Below are 25,157 nucleotides of genomic sequence, written 5' to 3'. Positions count from 1 at the left end.
CTAAAGAAACAGCCTTGACATAAAAATCTTGTCTGCCCTGCCACAGTTAAAAATGTTAGAAACATTTACAGGCAAACTTGGTCGCTGTTGGTTTCCAACTCTAAGAAATTAAGAGTTATTATCTTTTGTCTCCAACCCCTACCAGTAGTTACCTTTATAGTTATCTTTTGCTTTTGAGTGCACTGTGACTGAATGCTACACTTAAAGATCTTAATCCACATTTAAAATTGTTATTCAGTTGAAGGACAGGCAAAACTATCGAGGTTGGCAAGGGTGCCAGATGGGAAGGATGTGGTGCTGACAGCAGGAGTTTCCCCCAGCTTTCTCCCTTCATTTCAGCACTAAGGCAACAAACTTGGTAAATCCAGAGTCCCCAAGCTGTTGGAATTGAGCGAGTCAAATGTTTGAGGCACTTTGTGTAGCTTGTAACCTTTGGTATCTCTCTGTGCTGTGCATGTTAACCTCAGCACAGCCCAGATCTGTCTCTCCAGCATTATCCATGACTGTGGCCTGTCTGAAAGTCAGCAGTGGGGGAGGAACTGCAATTTGCTTTCCTCAAAGCGTGTGCCTCCCTACATGCTGTGATTCAAGAGCAAAAATACTTTTTCAGCCGTGTTGCTCATTTTCACTGTGGATCACTCAGGCCATGGACATGGCCACTTCAAAGCTCTGACAGTGGGAGAATTGGAGAGAAAACAGATTATCCAGAACCACACTTGATCTGTGTCCCCTCACTCCCCGCACTTGGAGAAGGTGCTGGATAAATGATGCAGGGCGAGTGTAGGAAATCAGGAGGAACTCTGATTTTACTCCCCGTGTGCTGCTGTGCAGCCTCGGGAAGGAGAGGAGCTTTTGTGCACGGCTGAAGCGTGCGAGTCCTCCAGGAGTTCCACACCCTTCTGAAGCCTTGGTGGACCCAGCTGTTGGATTTTCCCTGATGCTGCTCAGCTTTGCTTCAGTGTGCCCAAAATAAAGAAGATCACAGGAAAAAATTTAAACGTTGTAAAAGACAAGAGCAACAGGTGACAGGACTGTGTAAATTTTTGATAGCCCAGCTTTTTCTTTTATCAAATATTTTGTTAGTAGAGATGTTGCTAACTACCTGTTTATGACTTCTGACGACTTTTGACCCACATGGACCCCTAATTATACCAGTTTAGTATTTATGATGATGTCTTTTCAAAGCAGTGTACGACAGAACAGTGCAATCAAAAGCGGTTTTCTATCCCAAGGAGACTGAAACATTCATTTATTGCTCCCAGACAGACTAAAGCCTGTGGGTTCAGTGTCACATCTCGCAGAGCTCGGCCCTGGAGCGCTGCTGCCGCGGCCGAGCGCAGCCCCTGGGGCCGCTGTGCGGGTGCATTTGAAGGGCTCGGACACAATGGCAGCGCCGTGTGTCTTTGTGCTCCAGCTCTGCGCTGCCCGTGCGGGCGGAGCGGGGCTGGCGGGAGCCGCGCTCCCCTCAGAGCCCCTGAGGGCGGCAGCGATGGCGGCGCCGCTCCCTCAGCGCCGCCCCGGGGCGGAGCGGCCGCTCTTTGGCGCCAAGACGGGAGCGCGGCTCTGCCATGGCCGCCCCTGCCGAGCCCGAGCACTCGCCCGAGCACTCGCCCGGCTTCAAGAAGCCGCCGGCGCTGCTGCGGCTGAAGCGCAAACGTCCTGGGCGGAGGAGCGACCCCGCCACCGCCTCCGCGGAAGCCGCCGCCGCCCCGGCCCCGCGGGGCTCTGCGGCCGGCCGGCGCCGCAACCCCTTCTCCAGCCTGGACAAAGCTCCGCGGCGGGCGGCGGCCGCCCCTCGGCCTCCGGCAGCGGCCCCGGCGGGCGGGGATGCATCGGCAGCGCCCTTCTGGCAGGTGGGACCGAGCCCCGGCAGCGGGGTCAGCCGCGCTCAGCCCTCAGCCCTCAGCCATTGCACTGAGCTCTCAGCCATCACATTCAGCCCCCAGCCCCTGCCCTCAGCTAGTGCCCTCAGCCCTCAGCCATTGCACTGAGCTCTCAGCCATCACATTCAGCCCTCAGCCCTCAGCCACTGCCCTCAGCTAGTATCTTCAGCCCTCAGCCATTGCCCTCAGCTAGTGCCCTCAGCCACTGCCCTCAGCTAGTGCCCTCAGCCCTCAGCCATTGCACTGAGCCCTCAGCCATCACATTCAGCCCTCAGCCCTCAGCCACCAACCTCAGCTAGTGCCCTCAGCCCTCAGCCATTGCACTGAGCCCTCAGCCATCACATTCAGCCCTCAGCCCTCAGCCATTGCACTGAGCTCTCAGCCATCACATTCAGCCCTCAGCCACTGCCCTCAGCTAGTGCCCTCAGCCCTCAGCCATTGCACTGAGCTCTCAGCCATCACATTCAGCCCTCAGCCACTGCCCTCAGCTAGTGCCCTCAGCCCTCAGCCATTGCACTGAGCTCTCAGCCATCACATTCAGCCCTCAGCCACTGCCCTCAGCTAGTGCCCTCAGCCCTCAGCCATTGCACTGAGCTCTCAGCCATCACATTCAGCCCTCAGCCCTCAGCTAGTGCCCTCAGCCCTCAGCCACTGCCCTCAGCTAATGCCCTCAGCCCTCAGCCATTGCACTGAGCTCTCAGCCATCACATTCAACCCTCAGCCACCACCCTCAGCCCTCAGCCCTCGCCCTCAGCCCCTTTCCGATGCCGCCCTGGCTCTCCCCCACCTCCCCAAGGCCCTGCTGGGCTCGGGCTGCCGCTCAGCACTGGTGCGGATCTCGTGCTCGCCCCGATCGGGGTTTGTTCGCAGCCCGGGGTGCTGAGGAGCACTCGGGAAATGTCATTGCAAGGGCAGTTTTTAAAGTTATCAGCCCGCTGCTTCCTTTGTGCTGTGCCTTATGCTGTTCTTTCATTCAGTTTTTAGAGCCGGCGGGTGAAGAGAAGCCTCCCGGGAGAGCGGAGCCTGCTGAAAGTTCCGACATCCTCGACCTAAGCCAGGTATGGAACGGCACACGCTGCTGAAAAGATTCCAGCTGTTCTCAGGGCGAACGTGGTTTTTGCTGGCCCATCTCTGTGTAAAAGAATGTACTAAAATGTCCATATTCAAGGACATTTCTTACATTGATTCCTGTTCTGGTGACAGTCTTTAAAACCCAGCCTTCTGCCTGACCTCAGTGCTATCGTAGTTCCATGGACAGAGGTTGTTTTCTTTCAGTTTTCATAACTATAATTATACTATTTCTTAGTTTTATATGTAGTTGAGATTAGGATGTTCTTCACCAGATAGCTCCTGCATTCTGGTTTTCAGCTGCAGAAATGGAGCACTTCATCAGGCACACAGGAAAGCAAGAATTCCTGAAAACCAGCCCTTGAAATTGAAACAGAGTTTCAATAGAATGAAATGGATGTTGTTCTAGGTACATGTCGTTCTAGGTACAGAAAATGAAGTTCCAACTAAATGAGAAGGATAGAAAAAAGAAAGCAAACTGTCTTGGAGGTGCTCAGGGCTTTTTTCAGCATGTAACATTACAGTCACCAGGAGAGAATGAAATGAAATAACCATTTTGGCATGGAAATTCTTGTCTTTGTAAACAACAGGCTCGGGGCTTTTTAGTTTTGACAATTTACCCTTTATTTGTTCCTAGTTTATATTGTGGGAAGGACTCATGAGTGCAGGCCCTCTGATGTGGTTTTATAGGCAGTAGAATGGAGTATTTTTGTTAGAATCTGGTACTGAGTAAAATAATCAAAATAATAATAGAAAAAATATAAATATATAATATATATAAAATATAAGAATTATAAATCAATATATAATAAATAATAGAATAAATTATATAATAAATAACACAATAAATAATATAATAAACAATACAATAAATACTATAATAAATAATATAATAAACAATTCAATAGACAATATAATCATATAAATATTAAATAATAATAAATATTATAATAATATATAAAATAGTAACTGTGCCTTTGGTTCAGCCTGTGAACAGGTTTAGTTTTCTGTGAGTTAACTGATGCTGTTTCTGTCTGCTCAGAGCCTTCATTCACCTCTGGCTGTTCCCAAAGCTCCCTCCTCGCCAAGACAGGAATTCCCTGCGGACTGGAGTATTAAAACCCGGGTTCTCTTCATGTCCTCCCAACCCTTCACCTGGGCAGAGCACCTGAAAGCACAGGAGGAGGCGCAGGGCTTTGCCCAGCACTGCAGAGCTGCAGAAACCACCTTGCCCCGGAGCGTGCAGGTGAGGGCTGGGCCCGGGGCTGCAGCTTTGCCGGCAATGGGAACTGGGAACGGGAACTGGGAATGGGAAACTGGGAACAGGAACTGGGAATGGAGAACTGGGAACAGGAACTGGGAATGGAAAACTGGGAACAGGAACTGGGAATGGAAAACTGGGAAAGGGGATGTGGATGGGAACTGGGAACTGGGAATAGGAACTGGGAGTAAGGAATGGGGAATGGGAACTGTGAATGGGGATGGGATATGGGGATGGGAACTGGGAATGGAACTGGGAATAAGGAATGGGGATGGGAACTGGGAATGGGGATGGGAACTGGGAATGGAACTGGGAATAAGGAATGGGGAATGGGAACTGTGAATGGGGATGGGAACTGGGAATGGAACTGGGAATAAGGAATGGGGAATGGGAACTGTGAATGGGGATGGGAACTGGGAATGGGGATGATAATGGGAATGAGGATTCGAATGGGAACTGGGAATGTAGATCTGGGAATGGAAAACAGGGTGGCAGCTTCACCGCGCCCCTCACGGCCTGTGGGACCTGCAGGAGCCGCGGCTGTGCACGGAGCTGCGCTGTGCCTTCCAGCAGAGCCTGGTCTACTGGCTGCACCCCTCGCTGCCCTGGCTGCCGCTGTTCCCCCGCCTCGGGGCAGACAGGAGGATGGCTGGAAAGGCCTGTCCTTGGGCGCAGGACGAGGCCGTGCAGCAGGTGCTCATGAGTGACTGGTAAGTGCAGCCAAAGTACTGATGGGCTGGGATAGAGTGAGACAGGGAGATTTTAACTAATCAGAGTCGTGGCATGGGTTGGGTTGGAGGGGAGCGTAGGGATCATTGCATTTCAACCTCTGCCACGGGGACATCATCCGCTGTGCCAGGCTGCTCCCAGTGCCAGTGTCCAGCCTGGCCTTGGGCACTGCCAGCGATCTGCTCTGGGCACCCTGTGCCAGGACCTGCCCCCCTGCCAGGGAACAATTCCCAAATCCCAATCTCCCACCCAGCCCTGCCCTCTGGCACTGGGAGCCATTCCCTCCGTACCTCGTCCAGCTTCCCTCTCCAGCAGGGCAGGACTGCCAGCTGTGCCAGCGCTGTTTGTTCCCCGCCAGGTCGGTGAGCTTCACCTCCCTGTACAACCTGCTGCGGGCCCGGCTGTGTCCGTATTTCTACGTGTGCGCGCCGCAGTTCTCGGTGCTGTTCCGCGCCGCGGGGCTGGCGGGCAGCGCCGTGCCCACCGCCGCCATCGCGCCCACCACGCGCGGCCTGCGCGACGCCATGCGCGGCGACGGTAAGGGCACGGGGCGCGGGCACGGGGCAGGGCTGGCACGCGGCACTCACTGCTGCCTTTGCTCTGCCCAGGCATAGAGTTCTCCTTACCTTTGCTCGAGGAAAGTAGGAGCAGGAAACGGAAAAGCTCAGAGGAGAGTTTGGAAACAGACACCGCTGATGGGCTCGGAGGGGGCAGCAGCACGGGGGACGTGGGGTAAGTAACAGCCTTGTTACAGGGTAAGCAACAGCCTTGCTACAGGGTAAGCAACAGCCTTGTTACAGGGTAAGTAACAGCCTTGTTACAGGGTAAGTAACAGCCTTGTTACAGGGTAAGCAACAGCCTTGTTACAGGGTAAGTAACAGCCTTGTTACAGGGTAAGTAACAGCCTTGTTACAGGGTAAGTAACAGCGATGTTACAGGGTAAGTAACAGCCTTGTTACAGGGTAAGTAACAGCGATGTTACAGGGTAAGCAACAGCCTTGTTACAGGGTAAGTAACAGCGATGTTACAGGGTAAGCAACAGCCTTGTTACAGGGTAAACAACAGCCTTGTTACAGGGTAAGCAACAGCGATGTTACAGGGTAAGCAACAGCGCTGTTACAGGGTAAGTAACAGCCTTGTTACAGGGTAACAGCCTTGTTACAGGGTAAGCAACAGCGTTGTTACAGGGTAAGCAACAGAGCTGTTACAGGGTAAGTAACAGCCTTGTTACAGGGTAACAGCCTTGTTACAGGGTAAGCAACAGCGCTGTTACAGGGTAAGCAACAGCGATGTTACAGGGTAAGTAACAGCGCTGTTACAGGGTAAGCAACAGCCTTGTTACAGGGTAAGTAACAGCACTGTTACAGGGTAAGCAACAGCCTTGTTACAGGGTAAGCAACAGCGTTGTTACAGGGTAAGCAACAGCCTTGTTACAGGGTAAGGAACAGCCTTGTTACAGGGTAAGTAACAGCGATGTTACAGGGTAAGTAACAGCCTTGTTACAGGGTAAGTAACAGCGATGTTACAGGGTAAGCAACAGCCTTGTTACAGGGTAAGGAACAGCCTTGTTACAGGGTAAGCAACAACGATGTTACAGGGTAAGTAACAGCCTTGTTACAGGGTAAGCAACAGCCTTGTTACAGGGTAAGCAACAGCGTTGTTACAGGGTAAGTAACAGCAATGTTACAGGGTAAGCAACAGCGTTGTTACAGGGTAAGTAACAGCGTTGTTACAGGGTAAGTAACAGCCTTGTTACAGGGTAAGCAACAGCGATGTTACAGGGTAAGCAACAGCAATGTTACAGGGTAAACAACAGTAATGTTACAGGGTAAGTAACAGCGTTGTTACAGGGTAAGTAACAGCCTTGTTACAGGGTAAGTAACAGCCTTGTTACAGGGTAAGTAACAGCGTTGTTACAGGGTAAGTAACAGCCTTGTTACAGGGTAAGTAACAGCGTTGTTACAGGGTAAGTAACAGCCTTGTTACAGGGTAAGTAACAGCCTTGTTACAGGGTAAGCAACAGTGATGTTACAGGGTAAGTAACAGCTTTGTTACAGGGTAAGTAACAGCTTTGTTACAGGGTAAGTAACAGCCTTGTTACAGGGTAAGCAACAGCGTTGTGTATCGGTGTCACCCTTTGTAATAAAGGGATGGGACCGTCCATTCATTGCTCAGATAAACACCATCTCAGAGGGTGAGATTTTAGAGGAGCAAGCATTCGGCCATAGCTCAAAGTAACAAGTTCCTTTGTTACAAGGCAATATAGAACTTTCTAACCCAGCAGACAGCTGCCACAGGGTTTGTTTTGCTTTCCTAACCTATCACCTTTGCTTACTTCTGCTGCACCGCAGATACTTTTGTCTAATGGGTTTCTAACTCACATACACACAGATGCTTCATTTAAAACTTCTAAACTCTTACTTACTCTATACTACCACACCCAATTATATATAACCAATTATAATATATAATTATAATATACTTATAAGCCCTTCACCATCTTATCAATACAGTTTCTCACTTACTTAAGGTATATTCTCACTTAAAATTATAGAAAATAAGTTCATGATTTTTCTACGTAATGTCCGTTCTTTGTTCTTAATGTCTGTTATTCTACTTAATAATGTACTTTATTTTTACATCAATCCAAGCTCCTTCCAAGGCTGCAGATCAAACCCTCCTGAATCTGTGGAAGTTTCTATCTTTCTATTACCCACAGTTGTGCAGTGCTGGAATTCCAGGCTCCTGCACAGTCCATGTGGAAAACCTTCCTCGGAGGCACTGCCCTCCTAACACTCACCCTTGTGTCTCCAGGGAACCAACTCCCAGTGATGATGATGATGATGGAAGCTTCTCTTGGCTTGAGGAGATGGGAGTTCAAGACAAGGTGAAGAAACCAGATACTATTTCTATCCAAATGTATCCTTCCTTTGATCTTCCAGATGTGTGACACCAGAAAACCCTGCAGCTGTTACAGTGCTGTTTTCCAAATATGAATCCTCACATTCCTGCGCGTTATGAGAGATTGCATTTTCTTTTTAGTTACTTTGCCAATATTTCTAGGATTTGAAGCCAGGATTAAGATGCTGCTTAACAGCTGAAGAGCATATCTGGATGGGTGCAAAGCTGGGTGGGGTTTGGTGCTGGGGATTTTGGTCAGGTGGGGTGTGGGGGGGCTCATTGGTCCAGCTTTTTGGCACATGGATGCTTCCCTCTGCGCCGTGGCTTTCCCTTGACTGGCTCCCCAGGCGCAAGGAGAAGCACGAGGTGCAGGTGGATCACAGACCCGAGTCGCTGGTGCTGGTGAGAGGCAGCAACACCTTCACGCTGCTGAATTTCCTGATCAGCTGCCGCAGCCTGGTGGCGGCGGCGGGGCCGCAGGCGGGGCTGCCCCCGACGCTGCTGTCCCCGGTGGCTTTCCGGGGCGGGACCATGCAGACGCTCAAGGTGAGGCACAGGCTGGCTCCGGGGAGGGCGAGGAAGCAGCTTCCTTACCTAGGGAAAGCAGTTTCCTCACCCTGACTTGGTGAACTTTCCCTCAGGCAGCACAGCGGGATTTTTTTGGCTAAAGCCTGAGTCAGCAGTTTGTTTGCAGGCACAGCCCGTTCCCAAATCCCTACAACACATCCCTGCGCTGAACTGGAATCCCAGCCTTCCCTTTCCTCACCTCCCGAGAGACAAGAGGCTGTGCAGAGCTGCCCAGAGGGAAAACGGTTGTTAAGATTCTCCCCAGATCTTGTGGGGTCTCAGACTATCCCAGCCCCTTGCTCGAGGAGCCCCTGAGCCACAGCTCACCTTCTGTTCCTGCAAGGGATGGTTTGGATTGGGAGGGACCTTCAGGATCATCCCAGTGCCAACCCCTGCCATGGCCAGGGACACCTTCCACCATCCCAGGTTGTTCCAAGGTTCCAGGCTGTTCCAAGGCTGACCTTGGACACTTCCAGGGATCCAGGAGCAGCCACAGCTGTGCCAGGGCTTCCTCACCCTACAGCCGAGAATTCTTTCCCTATATCTAACCCAAATTTCTTCCCAGTAAGAGCAGGATGAGCTACTTGTTCCACCAGAGAAGTTCATCCTGCTCTTGTGCACTTCCCAATCCCTACAGCATCCCTGCAGTCCAGGGGATACATTTTAGGAGTTGTTACAGGCACAGTAAAACCTCGTGCACTGCACGGTAGTGGGCAATATTGCCAAGTGTTTGCATTTTTAGCAAAATTCAGCACGGTGGTGCTGGGGCTGTGACAGCTCGTCCCGGCCGTGGTGCTGTGGCACTAACGGCGCCGTTCCGCCCCAGGCTCGCACCGTCAGCGGCCGCGCCCGGGCGCAGGGCGGCTTCGAGGACGTGTTCAGCCTGGAGGTGCTGGGGCCGGTCCTGCCGCACGCCCTGCACGCCCTGACAATGGTGCTGGGCCCGGCGCAGCGCGGCTCCTTCCGCGCCCTGCTCAGCCCCCACGAGCCCAGCGCCGCCTTCAACGCCCGCCCGGCCCCGGCCCAGGTGAGCAGCACCCCCGGGACCTTCCCTTCGCACCGGGATTCCCGGGATCGCCCCTGGGGCTCCTCCTCCCTCAGCAGCGGGTAACGGGAGCGCCCCGCAGAACCCCGACTCGGTGTGTGCCCTCTGCAGGAGGATGTGCAGCAGGACCTGCCCGCCTGCGGGCTGCACCCCAAGACTTTGGATCAGCTGCAGCAGTGTCCGACTCTGGGGAAATCCTCCATCCGCTTGCTGGAGATGAAGGATTACACCTACACCTGGAAGGCCTAGGGATGCTGCCGGTCCATGGAGCAGGACACCCCTCCCAGGGCTGCAGGTGCTGAGCTCGGGCAGGGCAGGAGGGACACCCCACACAGCCACTGCACTGGAACACTTCCAAGGGCTTGGAAGGAAAGGAGGGGAAAGGCCTTGGACGTATTTTTTAATGTAGAAAGGGTTTTTTTAATAAAACGTGGTTTTATTGGTCTGGTTTGCCCCTGGCAGGTTGCTCTTCCGCACGCACACAAACCTGTTCCAAGTAAGGAATTTCTGCTCCTGCTTGGGGCAGGAACTCATAACCAGGCTGGAACTAGAACCCCGCCAGGGCAGGGAATAAGAACCAGATGAGTTTTTAAGGTCCCTTCCAGCCCAACCCTTCTGGGATGCTATGGATGGGTGGAATTCTTGGCAAAATCCCTTCTCAGACTGTTCACAGCCCCTGCCACCCTCAGTAGCTGCACCTGGTGTGTGGCACCTCTTGGGTTGGGGTCATCTTCAAAGTCCGCAGGGAGGAATGGAGATCAGAGAGCCCCAGAGCTGCTCAGAGCTCCCACACCCACCCAGGCCTACAAAACCCGGCCTGGAGGGGAACAAGGGGAGGAATTAAATTTGCTGCAGCCCCTGAGCAGGAGGGAAGGGTGGCCAGGCCTTGGCACCTCCAGGGGGGTTTGGAGTGCCCATCCCTGCAGGTGTCCCCTGGAGGTGGCACTGAGTGCTCTGGGCTGGGGACAAGGTGGGCATGGGGCCCAGCTGGGACTCCCTGGGCTGGGAGGGCTTTTCCAACTCCAGGGATTCCATGGATCATACACAGAGGAGCAGGGTCTGAGCAGGGGCTCTGCGTGTTTCCCTGCAGGTAGAGGGGTCCCAGGCATTTTGGGGAGTCTGTCGCTTTTCCACAGCTCTTGGCTGAGCACATTCCTGCAGCAGGGAATGCCAAAGCTGAGTGGGAAGTAGAACCAACTTGTGTTTGTGCTCTCCAGCCGTATTTCTATAATCTGCAGTTTCTTACTGAAGACCTTGCCCAACAGTTACTTTTCAAATGGAGTCTTTAGTGGGACTGCATCTCTCTGCTGCTAGGAGAGAACTCACATCTTTACCTTATGCATGGGAAACGGGGATTACAGAAAAAAAGAACAAAACCAGTAGAGGGGCTTGTACATTCCCAAATTTGATCGTGTCCAGCTGTGAATTCTGAGCTGCCATGGAGAGAATCCTCAGCAGCTGCCAGGTTTGAGCTGCTCCCAGCCCCGGGGTGGAGCCTGACACCCCCAGGGCAGCTCCTCCCAGAGCTCCTGGGGTTTTCACACCTCCCAGGCACTTCCCAGGACAAGCTCCACACATTTAGTCACAGACCAAAGGCGAGATGCCAAAGGGAAAAAAGTTTAATTCAAGACAACAACGTCCATGAAATGAAGATCAACTGAAGCATTTCCAGAGCGCTTGGACAGACTCAGAGGGGCTTTTCTGTCTCCAAACCAACCCCAATTCCCTGCTGCACGGGAAACACCAACCCTTGTCCCTGCAGGGCAAGGAGACTCCATGTTCTGTGCCACTGACGGGATCCACACGGCTCCGGGTACCAGGAATTCCTCAGCTCCATGGGCCCATGGCCAAAGGGTCCCTCAGGTGAGGCCCGAGCAGCCTGGCTGGGTTTGTTCTGTCCCCAAACCCAGCTCAGGTTCACACCTCACAGAGACTTGTCTGGGACAAGCCCCTGAGCGACCCCAGTGCAGAAATCCTGGCAGCCTGCTCCTGACTCAGATCCCTCAGGGAGGGTGCACTGCCCCTTCCCATCCCCCGTGCACACAGATCAGAGATTAATGCTTCTTAAATAAAAAATAAACTAAAAAGCAGGAAAAGCTTTCTACATCCTCTCCCACTGTTCAACTGCCCAAACTCTGGATCAGGCCCCCTGAGAGCAGAGGATCCTTATGGAAACATTTCATCCCAAGGAGTTATTTAATAAAGTTCAAAGCAAATGAAAACAACCAGACCTGCTCCTGCCACCCCAATGGCTGTTGAGAATCCTCACAAAGCCACTTCTGTATCATACGTGTTTCTTGCAGAAGGCATTCTGGGGTATTTAAATTCCTGTTTCCTGGCTTGGCATCCATTGGAATTACTGTTTACTGACCAGGGGTGAAGATTATGAACTTGTGCTGCTTTATTGACCAAGTTGGGTACAACAATTGAAGCGTCATTCTACCCCCTCCCTCCCCCCAAATCCAGTTGTAGATCTGTTAAGAGTTTAAAATTCACATGAACCACAAATCCGTACAATCGGCATCAGGCAGTGGATTCACTGGTTGGGAAGAGCGGCCCCAGGTCCCCCTCCCGGGGCCGCCAGGAGGCCGGGCCGGGTCGTGTCCGAAATCTCCGCATCCCTCCGGCAGCGCCCGCGGCTCCGGCGGTCCCGGGGCACGGGTGGCACCGAGGGGCAGCGCCCGGGCACGGCCCCCGGGTGTCCCCAGCACCCCCCCGAGCCCAGGGAACTCTGCAGCCACTACAAAACTCTATCAAAGGGCCAACCTTCTGAACCGCAGGAGCTTCAGCCAAGGGTCTGGATTTCTGATGCCTCCAGAGTCTGTCGTCTGATTTAGTCGTTTAAGAAATAATTACATCACTAATGTAAACAATATAAACATACCAAAAACTAAGTATGATTTAAATACATTTGGATGGTACAAAAGAAAAACCTGTGGGTGTCTGTACAGTTTTTACAAGGTGGGAATCGCCGATGTATTTACAACATGAGAGGGGCAAATACCATTTCTTGTGCCGAGTACAATGCTCAGAACCAGTGTCCCAGTAAAGCCAAGCTTAGCGGTGTGAGGCACTCCTGAACATGGTGGTATTGACCATGCTTTCCTTTGGTACGAGTCCCATGGCCTGCAGCGCCGCCGTGGCCGCCGTGGCTTTCGCGTGCTTCTTGTTAAGGCTGGCAAAGGTGGGCCTGTACTCGTTGCCATTGACTCTCACCTGGCACGGGGGAACCAGGGGTTAGCGAGGGGGCCGTGGCTGCCCCAGGCACAGTCTGGGCAGTTCTTTAGGGACACACGGAACCCCTGGCTGCCTCTCAGCACGGATGTTTTGTGGCATCCCACCGTGCTTCGGGTTGGGAGGGACCTTAAATCTCATCCCACTCCACCCCGGCCACGGGCAGGGACATCTTCCACTGCCCCAGGCTGCTCCAAGCCCCATTGTCCAGCCTGGCCTCGGGCACTGCCAGGGACCCAGGGGCAGCCCCAGCTGCTGTGGGTACCTCGTGCCAGGGCCTGCCAATCCTGCCAGGGAACAATTCCTAATTCCCAGGATCCCAGCCAGCCCTGCCCTCTGGCAGTGAGAAGCCACTCCTGGTGTTTTGCCCCTCCATGTCTTGTCCCCAATCCCTCTGCAGCTCTCCTGGAGCCCCTTTAGGCCCAGCAAGGAGCTCTGAGGTCTCCCTGGAGCCTTCTGTCCTCCAGGTGAGCACCCCCAGCTCTCCGAGCCTGGCTCCAGAGGGGCTCCAGCCCTGGGATCCCAGAATAAAGTGCTCCAGGGACTCGGTTTGGCCTTTCCAGGAACAGGACTTGCACATTCCAGCACCGAGACGGCTCCACCATCCTCAGCCAGCCCCGTGAGGTGTTTCTATCAAACAGAAACATGGATTTCACCCCTGGCAGAGGGAAAGCAGCACAGGGGCAGGCAGCCCAGACCCACCTTGAAGATGAAATGTTTGCGGTGATCAGGCCCACTGTCATCCACCAGCACGAACTCGGGGGGCGTCCACCTCCTCTTGTTGCAGATCTCCATCAGCGCAGACACCGGGTGCTTCCCTGGCACACAGACATTCCAGGGTCAGGGCCCACCCCGCTCTGGGAACTGCGTTATTCCAGACAAGAATCTCACCTGAAAGATCCTTCATCACCACGTAATGGCCGGACCTCTTCTGGGCCTTCTCTCCCACAGCAACGAGCCCTGCAAGCAACACAGGCAGGCTGACATTCCCCATTCCCACTGCCTCCTGACTCATCAACCAGGGGCCACAGGGAACCAACCCCCAGCTCCCAACCCTCCACCTCCTTCTGTCCATTCCACTCTGCACATTCTCCCCAAAGGCTCCAGGAACATCCTGAAGCAGCCAGAAGGAGAAAACTCTGAGTAGTCTTAAGCCAGGCAACACCTGGTTTTCCATGGAAACCTGGTTTTCCACACTCTCTTTGGAGAAACAACCAACAAGGGAGACACTGAAGAACATTCTCCTGCTGTTTTGTGCAGCCCAGAGTCACTCCCTGCCTTCAGTCTGCCCAGGCACAGGAGCACAGGGATGTCTGTGTCCCCTCCTGCAGGAATGTCACCCGGATCCCGTGTGCTCTCAGCCTTTGCCAGTGCTCCAGCCCCAAAGGGATGCAGGGAGCACAGGCAAACACCAAAGCTCAACACTGCTCTTCTGAAAACCTTACAAGACCAAGAAATAAACTGAAGAATTGCCAGAAATGTCTGAAATTCCAGTGACAATCCATCAGAGAAACTCAGGCTTTGCCCCATGGAGTTTGCCGCTCTCAGATTTCAACCTTTCAATATTCCCTTGCTTCTTACCTCAAGTTTTCCTGCTGTGGCTTTGGTGAATAAAGACAGGGAGATACTGCAATTGCTTCCAGTGTCTTCCTGTTCCTTCAGCTTTTTTGGGTGGTATTTGGGTTTCTTTTGCTTTACAGGAAAATCCTTCCCTCCTTACCAGATGTTCATCCCACTGTTCCTGCTACCACTAAGCAGGGCCTTTCCAAGGGCCATGAAGCCACCAGAGACAATCCCTGACAGAAAGGCTGAGGATTTCTCCCTTTACAGAACTTTAAACCCAAACCTAACAAGGGATTCTCATCCTCCTCGTTAAACTCTCCCCTTGTTGCTGAGTCACTGACACTCCAGCTCCAGACTCTGGGACCTCACCTGGGAATTTCAAACAAGCTGCAGCCTCCCGAGTCACTTCCTGTGACCAGGAACTGTATTTTACTGGGGGCTGGTTTATATTTATAAACATATGTTTATTAAAGTAGATATTTTAATAATTATTAAAATATAAATTTTAATATTTAGAAAATAAAATATTGTTTTATATGTTGAAAAATGTTTAATAAATTCCTTACAAAACAAACCAGGGAGGTGCGTTAATAACAGCCTTCCTGCAGTGTGGATTTTAAAACTCTACACAGAAGTTGAAAAAAAAAAAAAGGATGTTTTAGCCATTTAATCACCCAAGAACATGGATGTCTGAAAAACTACTTGTCCTCAATATATAATCTCTAAATATATAATCCCTTGTCCTAAATATATATTAAATACATAATATATAATCATGTTTTCTCTTGTCTGTGAGCACGACACCCCCTGCTCCTTGTCTCCCTGTGCCACAGCCCTGGGTGGCCAAGAGCAGAGGGAATTCTGCATCCAGGCACAACTTTTTGGGAATGATCAGGTAAGGCTGCAATGAGCATAAATATCGACAGGCAGGAAAGCCAAAGCACAGCCCAGCTGTCTGAAGGCTGTCCCTGGTTTCAGGTTGCCAGGAGGAGCCCTTGGCAATCACTGCCACCAGGCTCATTTTGGGTTTCATTTCCTTCTTCACACAGAAAGGTTGTAAAGAAAAACACGGGAGGAGTTTGGCCATTCCAAGCTCAATTCTGAGCAATGCCAAAAGCCAACACAAGTCCTGAAATCCCAGAATGGTTTGGGTGGGAAGGGACCTGAAATCCCACCCAGTGCCACCCCTGCCATGGCAGGGACACCTCCCACTGCCCCAGGCTGCTCCAAGCTCCATCCAATGGCCTTGAAATGAAAATTCTGAGTGTTTCCACCCCTTGCTTTGAGATGGGATTGAAGGTTCCTGGTGCAAAAGAAACCTTGAGAACAGCAGGAATGTGTCCCACAGTCAGTGTGGAGCTGTTGTTTTGTTCCATGCACAGCAGAACAATTGAATTAGAAATCCTGACTGCTGAATTTTGGATTTAAAGCAGTCAGAACTTGGAGAGGTGCTTCAGATGGAGGATCTCCATCAGCACTCAGCACACAAAGCACAGTGGCCAAGCTGAAGGAGCAGCCTGGGAGTCACTGCATGGCTCTGCTGCACCAAGTCAGCTCTCCCTTGTGGCACAGACAGGAAACCAGGGAAAACATGGGAGGCTTCCATGTAAAGTGGAGGCAAAAAAACTCTGGAACCAGCCCTGAGGATGAGCAGAGATGCTTCAGCAGGATCAGGCTGGAGATGAAATGAGGGACAGAAAAAAGGACAGAATCCTCAGGCAAGTCCCAAAGCCCTGAGTTGGAGTCACTCACACAGCTCAGCTTTGGGGCTCTCAGCCCTGTCCTCACCCCACTGTAAAACTGACCCCACTGTTGCATCTTCTATCCCTGCTCCTGCCCCAACCACTTGCTCCAGAACAACCACTGCAGTTTTCCACAAGGACAAAGCTTTGGACTGACCCCAGGCCTTGGCAAACCTGAGGCAAAATCCCAGAATCTGTTCAGATGCCAGTGAAGCCACCAGGAAACAGCTCCTGCTTCCGAGGGCCTCTGCCACCTCCAGGCAGCCCAGAGCTGAGAAGTTTCCAGACATTTCTGAGACAGGACTCACCTTTTCGATCTGTCTTGAAATCCACCATGATGGGCTCAACGCTGCCTTCCTTGTTCTTCCCAAGCCCTTCTCCTTCTCTCCAGCCCATTTTCCTCATCAGCTGAGCTCCCATTCCTCCAGTTACAGGGGCTGCTCTTAAGAACTGATCCTATCCAGAAAAAGAGAAGTAAAACAAGACCTAAAGTTAGCGCTGTGCTTTTAAGTAAGAAGTGGGAACTTCCAAAAAATGTTTCTAACAACTTTTCACAGACTTAATTAAAAAAAAAAAAAAAAATCCACCTGAGCTCTGTGGATTTTTAGCCCAAACCAGTGCGTGGAACCCGGAATTCACGCGGACACACGAGACACAAATCAATGTTTGGCAAAAAAGAACAACTTAGGAAAAGTCTAAGGTGATCCCAAAGTGGCAGTGACCCTTGGCAGACAGATGTGTTTAATCAAGCGACAACCATCCGGTTCTAAACACTCTGCTCTGATCCCAGAGATCTCCTCAGCTCGGGAAGTGGGAACTGATCCCGGCACAGCTGTGCCAGGGGCACCTCCTCGTCCAACAGAACACAAGCACATTTAGTCATGACATTCACAGGCTGTTCAGGCGTATTTAAATCTAAAAAAAAAACCTCTCCCCACCTGATTCATTACACAGCAGTTGCACATTCAAGTTCTACTCTGAAATTCCACATGGAACAAACAGGTTTTGCTTTCCCCTCTCTTTATTTTAACGGAAAAAGGCGCTTGGCCCCCCAGTTTAGCAGCAGCAGTCGTCACATTCTTTCAAATGAGCATTAACAAAAGTTGTTAAACGGTGAAAGCTTATCAACAGAAAGTTTAAACATCTGCTTTGATGTAAAGAACTGTAAAAACTCCTTAAAAGTTACGTACCTAGGCCTCGCTGGCCGCAGTGTTGTGAATAGTAGGGCTGGCACTGACCGTGGCAAGAAGGCGGCTACAAGGATTTGACCCTGAAACAAGTTTCCATATAGAGGGGTGAAAGTTCACAGGTTATTCTGTGAACTATCATCTCTCGTGCCCCCCCGCTGACCCCAGAAGCAAGTCAAGCATTTCCATCACAGCAGAACCTGCCTGGCCTGCCCGCACACGAGCTGGAGCCCGGCACGGAGCAGAGGTGCCCCCGAGCCGGGCAGGGCTCGCTCGCTGCCCGGGCACACCCCACAACACTCAGGCTCTGCCTCCTCTGGAGCCGTGCCTGCAGCAGTTCCCAGAGCTCACAGAACCACGGCACGTGCTCAGCGGGAAGGGAGCCCTCAGCACCACCAGGGCTCTGGCTGTGGGACAGCCCGACAATCCCAGGGCAGCCCTGGGAGCTCCTGGAGCTCAGCACAGGCCTGGGGCTGCCACCAGGGCAGGACTGAGGTCCCTGGGCCCCCAGGGGCCTGCTCTCCATCGGCAGGGAACAAAGCCACAGGTGCTCCTTCGGCAGACCGTGTGTTTCCCAGATTCCCAACACGCGGCTGTGTCCAGCCCCCGCGCTGGAGGCTGGCACAAGTGTGACAGGAAAGCCTTGCTGGAGGCTGTGCCAGGAATGCTCCCAATCTCTGCCCGTGCCAGGAAATCCCTGTCTGGATCCTCATGGATCCACGTGGCTGGAGGAGCAGAGCTGGGGCTGGTGCAGGCCCAGCCCCTCAGACACAACATCCACAGCCCTTCCCTCAGATCCACTCCCTCCTCCCGTCTTTTCCAGGAACATCCCGCAAGAGAAGCTCCCTCCAGGCTCTGGAGCTGGGCTGGCTCCTGCTGGGAGGGCAGGATCTGGGATCCCTGGCTGTTCCAGCACCACGGGGTGTGTTCAGTTCACAAAGGACACAGCGCAAGCTCCTGCTGAGGTCACTGCGGGCTCACTCGGCTTTCCCAAACACCCGGACGTGTCCTGGCTCAGGGCTGGAGCAAGGACAGAACAGAACCAAAATCCTGTTCCTGGTCAAAGCCCTGAGCTCCTACAGAGGAATTACCAGAGCCTGAACAAACTCCAGAAACTGGAAATAGGGAGTTCTAGGTTCCAAAGGGCCATTTGTTAAAGCACCCCTTCCATGGGTGAATTCAGATCCTGGAGGGGAACTGCAGCAGGAATTCCGTGCTGACTCCTCCATGTGACAAACAAACCAGCACATCAATGACATACACATTTATTATTAATAATAATAATTATTATTAATAATAATTTAATTCCAGAACACACAAATACTTGTGCATCCCACTGAAAGGAATTCTGGTACCAGTGGAAAAGGAGCCAGGAGAAGCCCACTTGGACTCAGGTCACTGAAGAAGCAAAGGTCTGCAGCAAGGAAAAAGTTCCTGCATTTTGATTCTGGTTTTTGTTTCTTCTCTTTTAATAATAAAGTGAATGTAAACTTCTAATGCTACCTGTACATTGTATTTTTTTGTACAACTTCCCTCAGCCTATGATTTACTATGTGGGGGTAAAACTGGTGCTGGGTTTGGAATTCATTGAAAACCACGTAAGTAACAGAAATGTTCCCAAAAGCAGGGAAGCAAGAGGCACAATTCTTCTCATTCTAAAAACTATCCAAGGGTGAGTCTCCCAAAAACTCCTGAGCAGCTCTGGATCTTTGCAGATACAAACTAAAAGGGATGGAATACAAGAAGCCCCAGGTTTCTCAGCATTCGGTTACTAGTCAGAACTAACCCGTTATTTACAAAAGCATATCTCTTTCATTCACTGATCTTCATTTGAGGGAGCCTGTAGCACAATTTGATAGTTTTTACTTTATATTTTGTGCTCTAAATTCCATGAAATCCCACTTCCATTCTGCCAACACATGGAGACACTCAAGAGCCACATTCTTGTGTCAGCACTTGCTTTTAAAGAGAAGGTAAAACCTGATTTCTTCAGCAGGTTTAGAGCAGTTTTAATTAACTTTCTTCAACAATTTAGGAAGCAAAGACAACAAAAGCCTTGAAGGCAGGGGTGGCAGTTCAGGTACAGCACAGGGCTGGACTCCAAGGAACAAGCATCACTTTGGAAAAACCTGTGCCAGGCAGCAGAATTTCCCAGAATTAAATCCCAGCATCTCCTGAGTGGGAAGGGACCCACAGGGACCATCCAAGTCCAGCTCCTGGCCCTGCACAGCCCAACAATCCCAGCCTGGGCTTCCCTGGGAGCTCCAAACGCTCCTGGAGCTCTGATCACGATCTGCTCCCTGTGGCACCTTGCAGGGATCCTGAGGAAGGGAATTTGGGCTGGGTGCTGAACTAGGAGATGCTCTGGCCCTTTCAGCAGCAGTCCCAATCCTTCCCACAGACAGGAGCAGGAATCCCTTGCTGAAGAACCCCAGCAGATGCCTCACAAGCCCTGCGTTCCCAAGCACCTGCAGGTGCAGCTCACAGCTTCTGCACAACTGCAGGGGAAAAGGAAAGGCTGGGAGAGACAGCAGCCAGGCCAACAGAGCTCACATACCATGGAATCCCAGACTGGTTTGGGTCAGGAGGGACCTTAAGGATCATCTCAGTGCCACCCCTGCCACGGCAGGGACACCTTCCACTGCCCAGGCTGCTCCAGCCCCAGTGTCCAGCCTGGCCTTGGGCACTGCCAGGGATCCAGGGGCACCTGTGCTAGGGCTGCCCACCCGGCCAGGGAGGAATTCCTTCCCAATGTGCAGCACCTGGTGAGCACAGAGCTGCTCTGCTCTGCCAGGTGAGCCTCTCCCAAGGAAAGCTCCTTGTTTCCCAGCAGGAACAGCAGGTCCTGCAAGGGGCAGCCACAAGGCTCAGCTTCACTCCCACCCTGAGAGGAGTTCTGCTCTGCTGTGCCTGCAGGAATGGAAGGGAGGTTTGCACTTCCCAGAACTTTCTGCACCCCAGGGATCAGCACAAGTGAGTGACCCAGCAGCTCCCCAGGGCCACCCCTGAGCACAACCCCGGGTGTGGGGAGCAAGTTCAGGCTCCAGAATTGAGCTGATAAATCCAGAAGCAAGGGGTGAGTCTGGGAAAGGGGGAGTAAACAGACCTCAACAGAATTTGCTTGGAAAAACAAAAAATGTTTAACCACTTGCTCTGATATTTCTTCAGCAGCACAGTGTGTTTGGAAGGAAAAAGGGAATAAAAATAGAAGCAACCTTCAGAAAAGATGAGTCACATTTGTGAACTGATTACACTGATGGTGACAAACTGAAACAGAAGCCACTTTTTCAAAGGAAAAGGTGAGATTGTTCATAAATTTTTTATACCTCACATCACATCACTCCTTTATGGACCCTGCTCAGGCCCCTGCACATAAACACCAGGAATTAGTCCAGGAATTAAAAACATAAACCTGATTGCTACTGAGTGTCCCCTCCCCAGTGCTCCACATGAATCCCTGCAGTACCTAATTCCCAAACTGAGATTCTAGGCAATCTGGTTTGAGTGCTATTACCTCTCCAGAGTCACTGGGAAAGGACAAGAAAAGGTGAAATCCACGAAATGCAAAGTGAAGACAGAGCTCAGCAAACAAATTCCCCAAGTCCCTTCCTGCCCTCCTGAGTCACTCTCCTGTTCCACCTCCCTGGTGTTGTGGTGACCTCTGTCACACCCAGTGTCTGTGCTTGCTCTAATTCCTTCTTTCCTGAGACCCAAATGCGGTGGCTGCCACAGGCTCAGTCTGTGCTGGATGGTCACAGCTTCTCCCATGGCAAATTCCCAAGGGAAATGCCTTCAGCAAATAGCCTCAGCCAGAAATGTGCATTCGTTCACAGACACAACATCCCCCAAGAAACTCCAGAGCCCTGCTTGCAGGCAAAAATCACAGAAACACAGAACAGCCTGAGTTGGAAGTGACCCATAAGGATCAAAGTCCAACTCCTGGCCTGAGTGAAAAATACAATGTTAAGACACAGTTTTTAGGCCAAAAAGGGAGCACAAGCCTGACTTAGTAACTGATCACTGTCACACAATTTCAGGTGTCCAGGTCACACACAACCAGTACTTTGCATTTCATGGGTGGTTTGCATTCGTGCCCCTGAGAAAGGTAACATGGATTCAGAACCACATGCCCACTTCTTCCTGTGAAACCCTCCTGCAGCCACAGGAGGACTCCACATGAAGCTGAGGGAGGCTTTCCCAGCCCCACCATTCCTGAAGCCCCAGGGCACTTCTGGGCAGCTCTGGACCCTTGGGGCTGCCAGGGAAGGGGAACCTGGCAGGGGAGGAGAGCAGCTGAGGAATGCCAGAGCAGGGAGAGGACTTTTCCTCACCTCCCTCACCCTCCAACTCCTCCTGCTGCCAGCAGGAGCCTCCTCTGTGCCCAGCCCCAGAGCCTGCACTGTGACCACAGCACATTCCCAGCTCTGGGCAGGGCAGGAGAGCTGCTGCTGCCTCACTGATGCCCAGATCCAGCAAAATGTTCCAACATTCCCCTGCTCCTCGCAGCAGCCGTGTCCACAAGCACAGACCACACTCTTCTCCCACTCTCTTCCCATGAAGTGTTTTGTTGGGCTTGTATCTGTTTTTTTGGCTGTTATTTTGGTTTGTTTCGTTGGGTTGCTTTAAAGCAGATCCCAGAGTGAAGCTGGAGGACAGGAAAATCACACCTGGCCCTTTCCACTTCACCCTTGTGAGCAGCCCCTCCTGTCACTGCCATCACAGGAGGCCCCAGGGAGGAGGTTTGGGAAAGAGCTGCTCAGAGCTGTTCCCTTTCCAGAGCCATGGGAACCCATTCCAGGTGCTGCAGACAGGGAGAACCCTCCCCTCACAGCCCTGCTGCTCTCCTTCCCAAGCCCCCAGTGGAAAAACTCCTTCCTCACCAACATAGCCCTGTGCTTCACAGTTCTCTCTGCCAGGAACAAGGATTGTCTTCATCAAAGGCAGCATTTTGCTACAATCTCAGTTGTTCATAGTTGTTAAAAGCAGACTTTATCATGCACATTCTGCATTAACACTGACAAATCTCAGAAGATTTCCCATCTGGCCAGTGACTCATATCTGTGTTCCCTGGCTCTCTGCACTGCTTGGCTATATGAAGTGGAAAAATAAGTAAGTGAATCCTGGCAAAAAATGCTTCTATTTTCAGGATATTATAATTCCAGACTTTTGTGTTCAGCTGACACCAACTTTTATGGAAAATTCCACCTAAACCTCAAATCTGACCTCCCAGTTTGGAGGGTGCCCCAGCCCAAGCTGATACAGACTCAACTGCAGCACCTGCCAGACTGAGCAGCTTTAACTCCTTATTCCTTGTGCCTGGAAGGTGGATGCTGCTTGAACTCCTCAGATCTCCTTCCTGCAGAGCACCAGCTCTATGTTCACTGGCAAAGATACAGCTTGAGTAACTGAATGTACGAAACACACGGATGGAGGACGCAGTACCCCCCAAAATCAGCTACTGGTAACACAGCAAGAGGGAACTACTGTACTGTATCTAAACAACATCAGAGTGAAAGTAACTTATTTACCACAACTCCTGCTTTAAATACTCCACATCTCTGGCTCCCAGAAAACCCTGGTGATCCAGAGAGAGGCAGAGGAGCAACAGAGAGAACCAAGGCAAACACAAGGGCAGTCTGGGACTTGGTTCACTGAAGCCGATGCCAAAACCTGTTGATTTCCACAGCAGCAGGATCAAAGCCTGCCCGAGGTGTTGCAGTGCCAGTGGGGCAGGGAGGATCTGCCACTGGCAGCACAGCAGCACCAGCAGTGTCCTGTCAGTGGCAGGCTGTGCCTCGGTGGTCACACCTCGCTGTGACACCCAGGACGGGCTGAGCCCAGCCTGCTGCACTGGGCACACGCTCTGCCACGGGGAATGGCACTTGTCCTGCACGTGGCAATCCTGCACTGCTGCCAGGTGCTGCTGAGCAGCAGTGCCTGTGTCACTTGTACCTTTCGAATCCACGCCTGGGGCCCGCTGTTGGTGAGCTCGTCCGAGGACAGGATCTGCGCTCCGGTGCTGCCCGTGAACTGCCCAGGGATGGAGTTGGACTGAGCCCAGGCGTCGATCTGCAACGGCAAAACCCGCACTGAGACCAGCACTAACACCTCCACGTCTTCCCCTGCACCTCTCTGCTGCCTCTCAGGAATTTGCACATTGTGTTCTTGGTATTTGGTGTCTTAATTCACACTCAGATGAAAGCAGGTGCTCCCAAAATCTGAGCATCTGAATGGTCACCCTGAAACCTGAGCTCCAACTCCATAGAGTTCAAGGTCTCCTCATCCCCAAAACTGCTGAATATACTGTTTTGGAAAGAATTACCTACATCTGTGCTGTTGAATCACAAAAACTTAAAGAAAATTAAATTTGAAACTATGTTTCAGAGTGACAACATGGCATACACAAAGGAGCTCATCAAAACTCAGTGTTAGGAAGTGCAGAACTTTGAAACGCTGGCCCACAACTGAGTTTCCAAACTTAAACAGATTGGAAACAGATTAAACAGAGAGGAAAACCAGCTGCCATGAAAGGAAAACACAGATTTTCCTCAAGCTCCCCAAAATGCTGCAAGGCCCCAGCTTACCTGCTCCTGTGCCCGGTTCAACATGCACATGGCCTCCAGGTCAAAGGAGTTCTCATTGAGCCTTTTCTGGGCCACTGCTCTGTCGTTCATGGCTGTGGTTATGTCCACACACTAGGAGGAAAAAGAGCATTTGTAAAAACACAGCAGAGCACAACAGTGTCCACTTGAGCTGGAAAAAGCTGCTGGAGAATCAATGCTACCAAGTGGGGTTAGATGAATTATTGGTTTGAGAAAGAAATAGGCAATGTGATTGAAATCCTGGGACTATAAATCCACACAAGATGGGCTTTCCTGAACAAAGACAAATCTGAATTTAAACTGTAACACCCTGGTAATTTAAAATCATCTGTACACACAAAATATCCAATGACCTATTTTCTAAGAACTGTTTGTCACACAAAATTCTGGTGTGTAATGAACAGAGAAGCATTTTACTGTTCAATAAGATCTTCTTAACCAACAGAATTAAATGCAATTTAACTAAAACTTCATGCAGAGCTGGTCACATGAGCACTCTGCTATTAAGTCACATTAAAGCTTGTCTGTATAAAATAATTCCAGCATGAATCAGATGCATTCCACAATCCTGACTTTAGTGTTTCAAATTTTCATCTTCAGCCTAAACCAGAAGGGAATGGAGCTGTGGAAGGTGCTGGAGACCCAGGAGGGGCTGAGGGAGCTGGGAAGGGGCTGAGCCTGGAGAAAAGGAGGCTCAGGGGGGACCTTGTGGCTCTGCACAGCTCCTGCCAGGAGGGGACAGCCGGGGGGTCGGGCTCTGCTCCAGGGAACAGGGACAGGAGGAGAGGGAACGGCCTCAGGCTGGGCCAGGGCAGGCTCAGCTGGGACAGCAGCAGCAATTTCCCCATGGAAAGGGAGCTCAGGCCCTGGCAGGGGCTGCCCAGGGAGCTTTGGAGTGCCCATCCCTGCAGGTGTCCCCTGGAGGTGGCACTGAGTGCTCTGGGCTGGGGACAAGGTGGGCATGGGGCCCAGCTGGGACTCCCTGGGCTGGGAGGGCTTTTCTTTTTACTCCCTGTAAAACCAGGCTGTGAGCTCACAGAACCCACTGCTTTGGAAAGAATTATCTACATCTGTGCTGCTGAACTACAGTAGACTTAAAGAAAAATAAATTTGAAACCATGCTGCAGAGTCATGTGGTGAAAATGTGAAATACAGGAAGGAGCTCACTGCAGACCTTCACTCTGGACAAAGCCATGGGGAGAGAAATCCACAACATTTGGGGCTGTACCAATTCTAGTTTTATAAAAAGCTTGTGCCCTGCTCCTCAAAGGATCTGCATTTTATGGATCATTCGGTTTGGAAGGCAGAGAGGGAAGAGTGCAAAGACAAACGGAATTTGAGATGTGGCAGAACCTGGAAGGGCTGGGACTGTTGA

The 25,157-nt window shown here is 51.6% G+C and overlaps 2 protein-coding genes across 5 annotated transcripts in view; one reads left to right on the top strand and one right to left on the bottom strand.

Annotated features, from left to right (window-relative positions):
• The first annotated feature begins 601 nt into the window (after positions 1–601).
• On the top strand, positions 602–9,898 carry DONSON (DNA replication fork stabilization factor DONSON). Its single transcript, XM_030287564.4, has 10 exons — positions 602–1,853; positions 2,861–2,941; positions 3,994–4,197; positions 4,744–4,922; positions 5,300–5,478; positions 5,550–5,673; positions 7,756–7,860; positions 8,190–8,388; positions 9,236–9,436; positions 9,566–9,898. The coding sequence occupies exons 1-10, from the start codon at positions 1,569–1,571 to the stop codon at positions 9,701–9,703; spliced, it is 1,695 nt and encodes a 564-aa protein (XP_030143424.4). The 5' UTR covers positions 602–1,568; the 3' UTR covers positions 9,704–9,898.
• Positions 9,899–11,055: 1,157 nt separating this feature from the next.
• Positions 11,056–25,157, bottom strand: part of SON (SON DNA and RNA binding protein) — a 37,277-nt gene continuing 23,175 nt past the window's right edge. For 2 of the 4 annotated variants that reach the window (XM_030287305.4, XM_030287316.4), the window contains exons 7-12: positions 23,765–23,875; positions 23,133–23,249; positions 16,302–16,449; positions 13,580–13,648; positions 13,391–13,506; positions 12,528–13,318 (exon numbers count right to left, since the gene is read on the bottom strand). In XM_030287305.4, the coding sequence (XP_030143165.4) occupies positions 12,692–13,318; positions 13,391–13,506; positions 13,580–13,648; positions 16,302–16,449; positions 23,133–23,249; positions 23,765–23,875 (1,188 nt within the window). In that variant the 3' untranslated portion in view covers positions 12,528–12,691. Of the gene's footprint in view, positions 13,319–13,390; positions 13,507–13,579; positions 13,649–16,301; positions 16,450–17,183; positions 17,264–23,132; positions 23,250–23,764; positions 23,876–25,157 lie in introns of all 4 variants that reach the window. The other 2 variants (XR_012058398.1, XM_030287311.4) reach the window with 2 other exon arrangements.

Source organism: Taeniopygia guttata, chromosome 1 (genome assembly GCF_048771995.1).
Source record: "Taeniopygia guttata chromosome 1, bTaeGut7.mat, whole genome shotgun sequence".
Taxonomy (NCBI): domain Eukaryota; kingdom Metazoa; phylum Chordata; class Aves; order Passeriformes; family Estrildidae; genus Taeniopygia; species Taeniopygia guttata.
This window is presented reverse-complemented; position numbering and strand designations above follow the sequence as displayed.

Excerpts from the sequence above, each read along its gene's own strand:
- DONSON (XM_030287564.4), top strand. The coding sequence starts at position 1,569 with ATGGCCGCCCCTGCCGAGCCCGAGCACTCGCCCGAGCACTCGCCCGGC. Across the intron at positions 1,854-2,860 it reads CGGCAGCGCCCTTCTGGCAG|TTTTTAGAGCCGGCGGGTGA; the intron begins GTGGGACCGAGC and ends TCTTTCATTCAG. Across the intron at positions 4,198-4,743 it reads CCTTGCCCCGGAGCGTGCAG|GAGCCGCGGCTGTGCACGGA; the intron begins GTGAGGGCTGGG and ends TGGGACCTGCAG.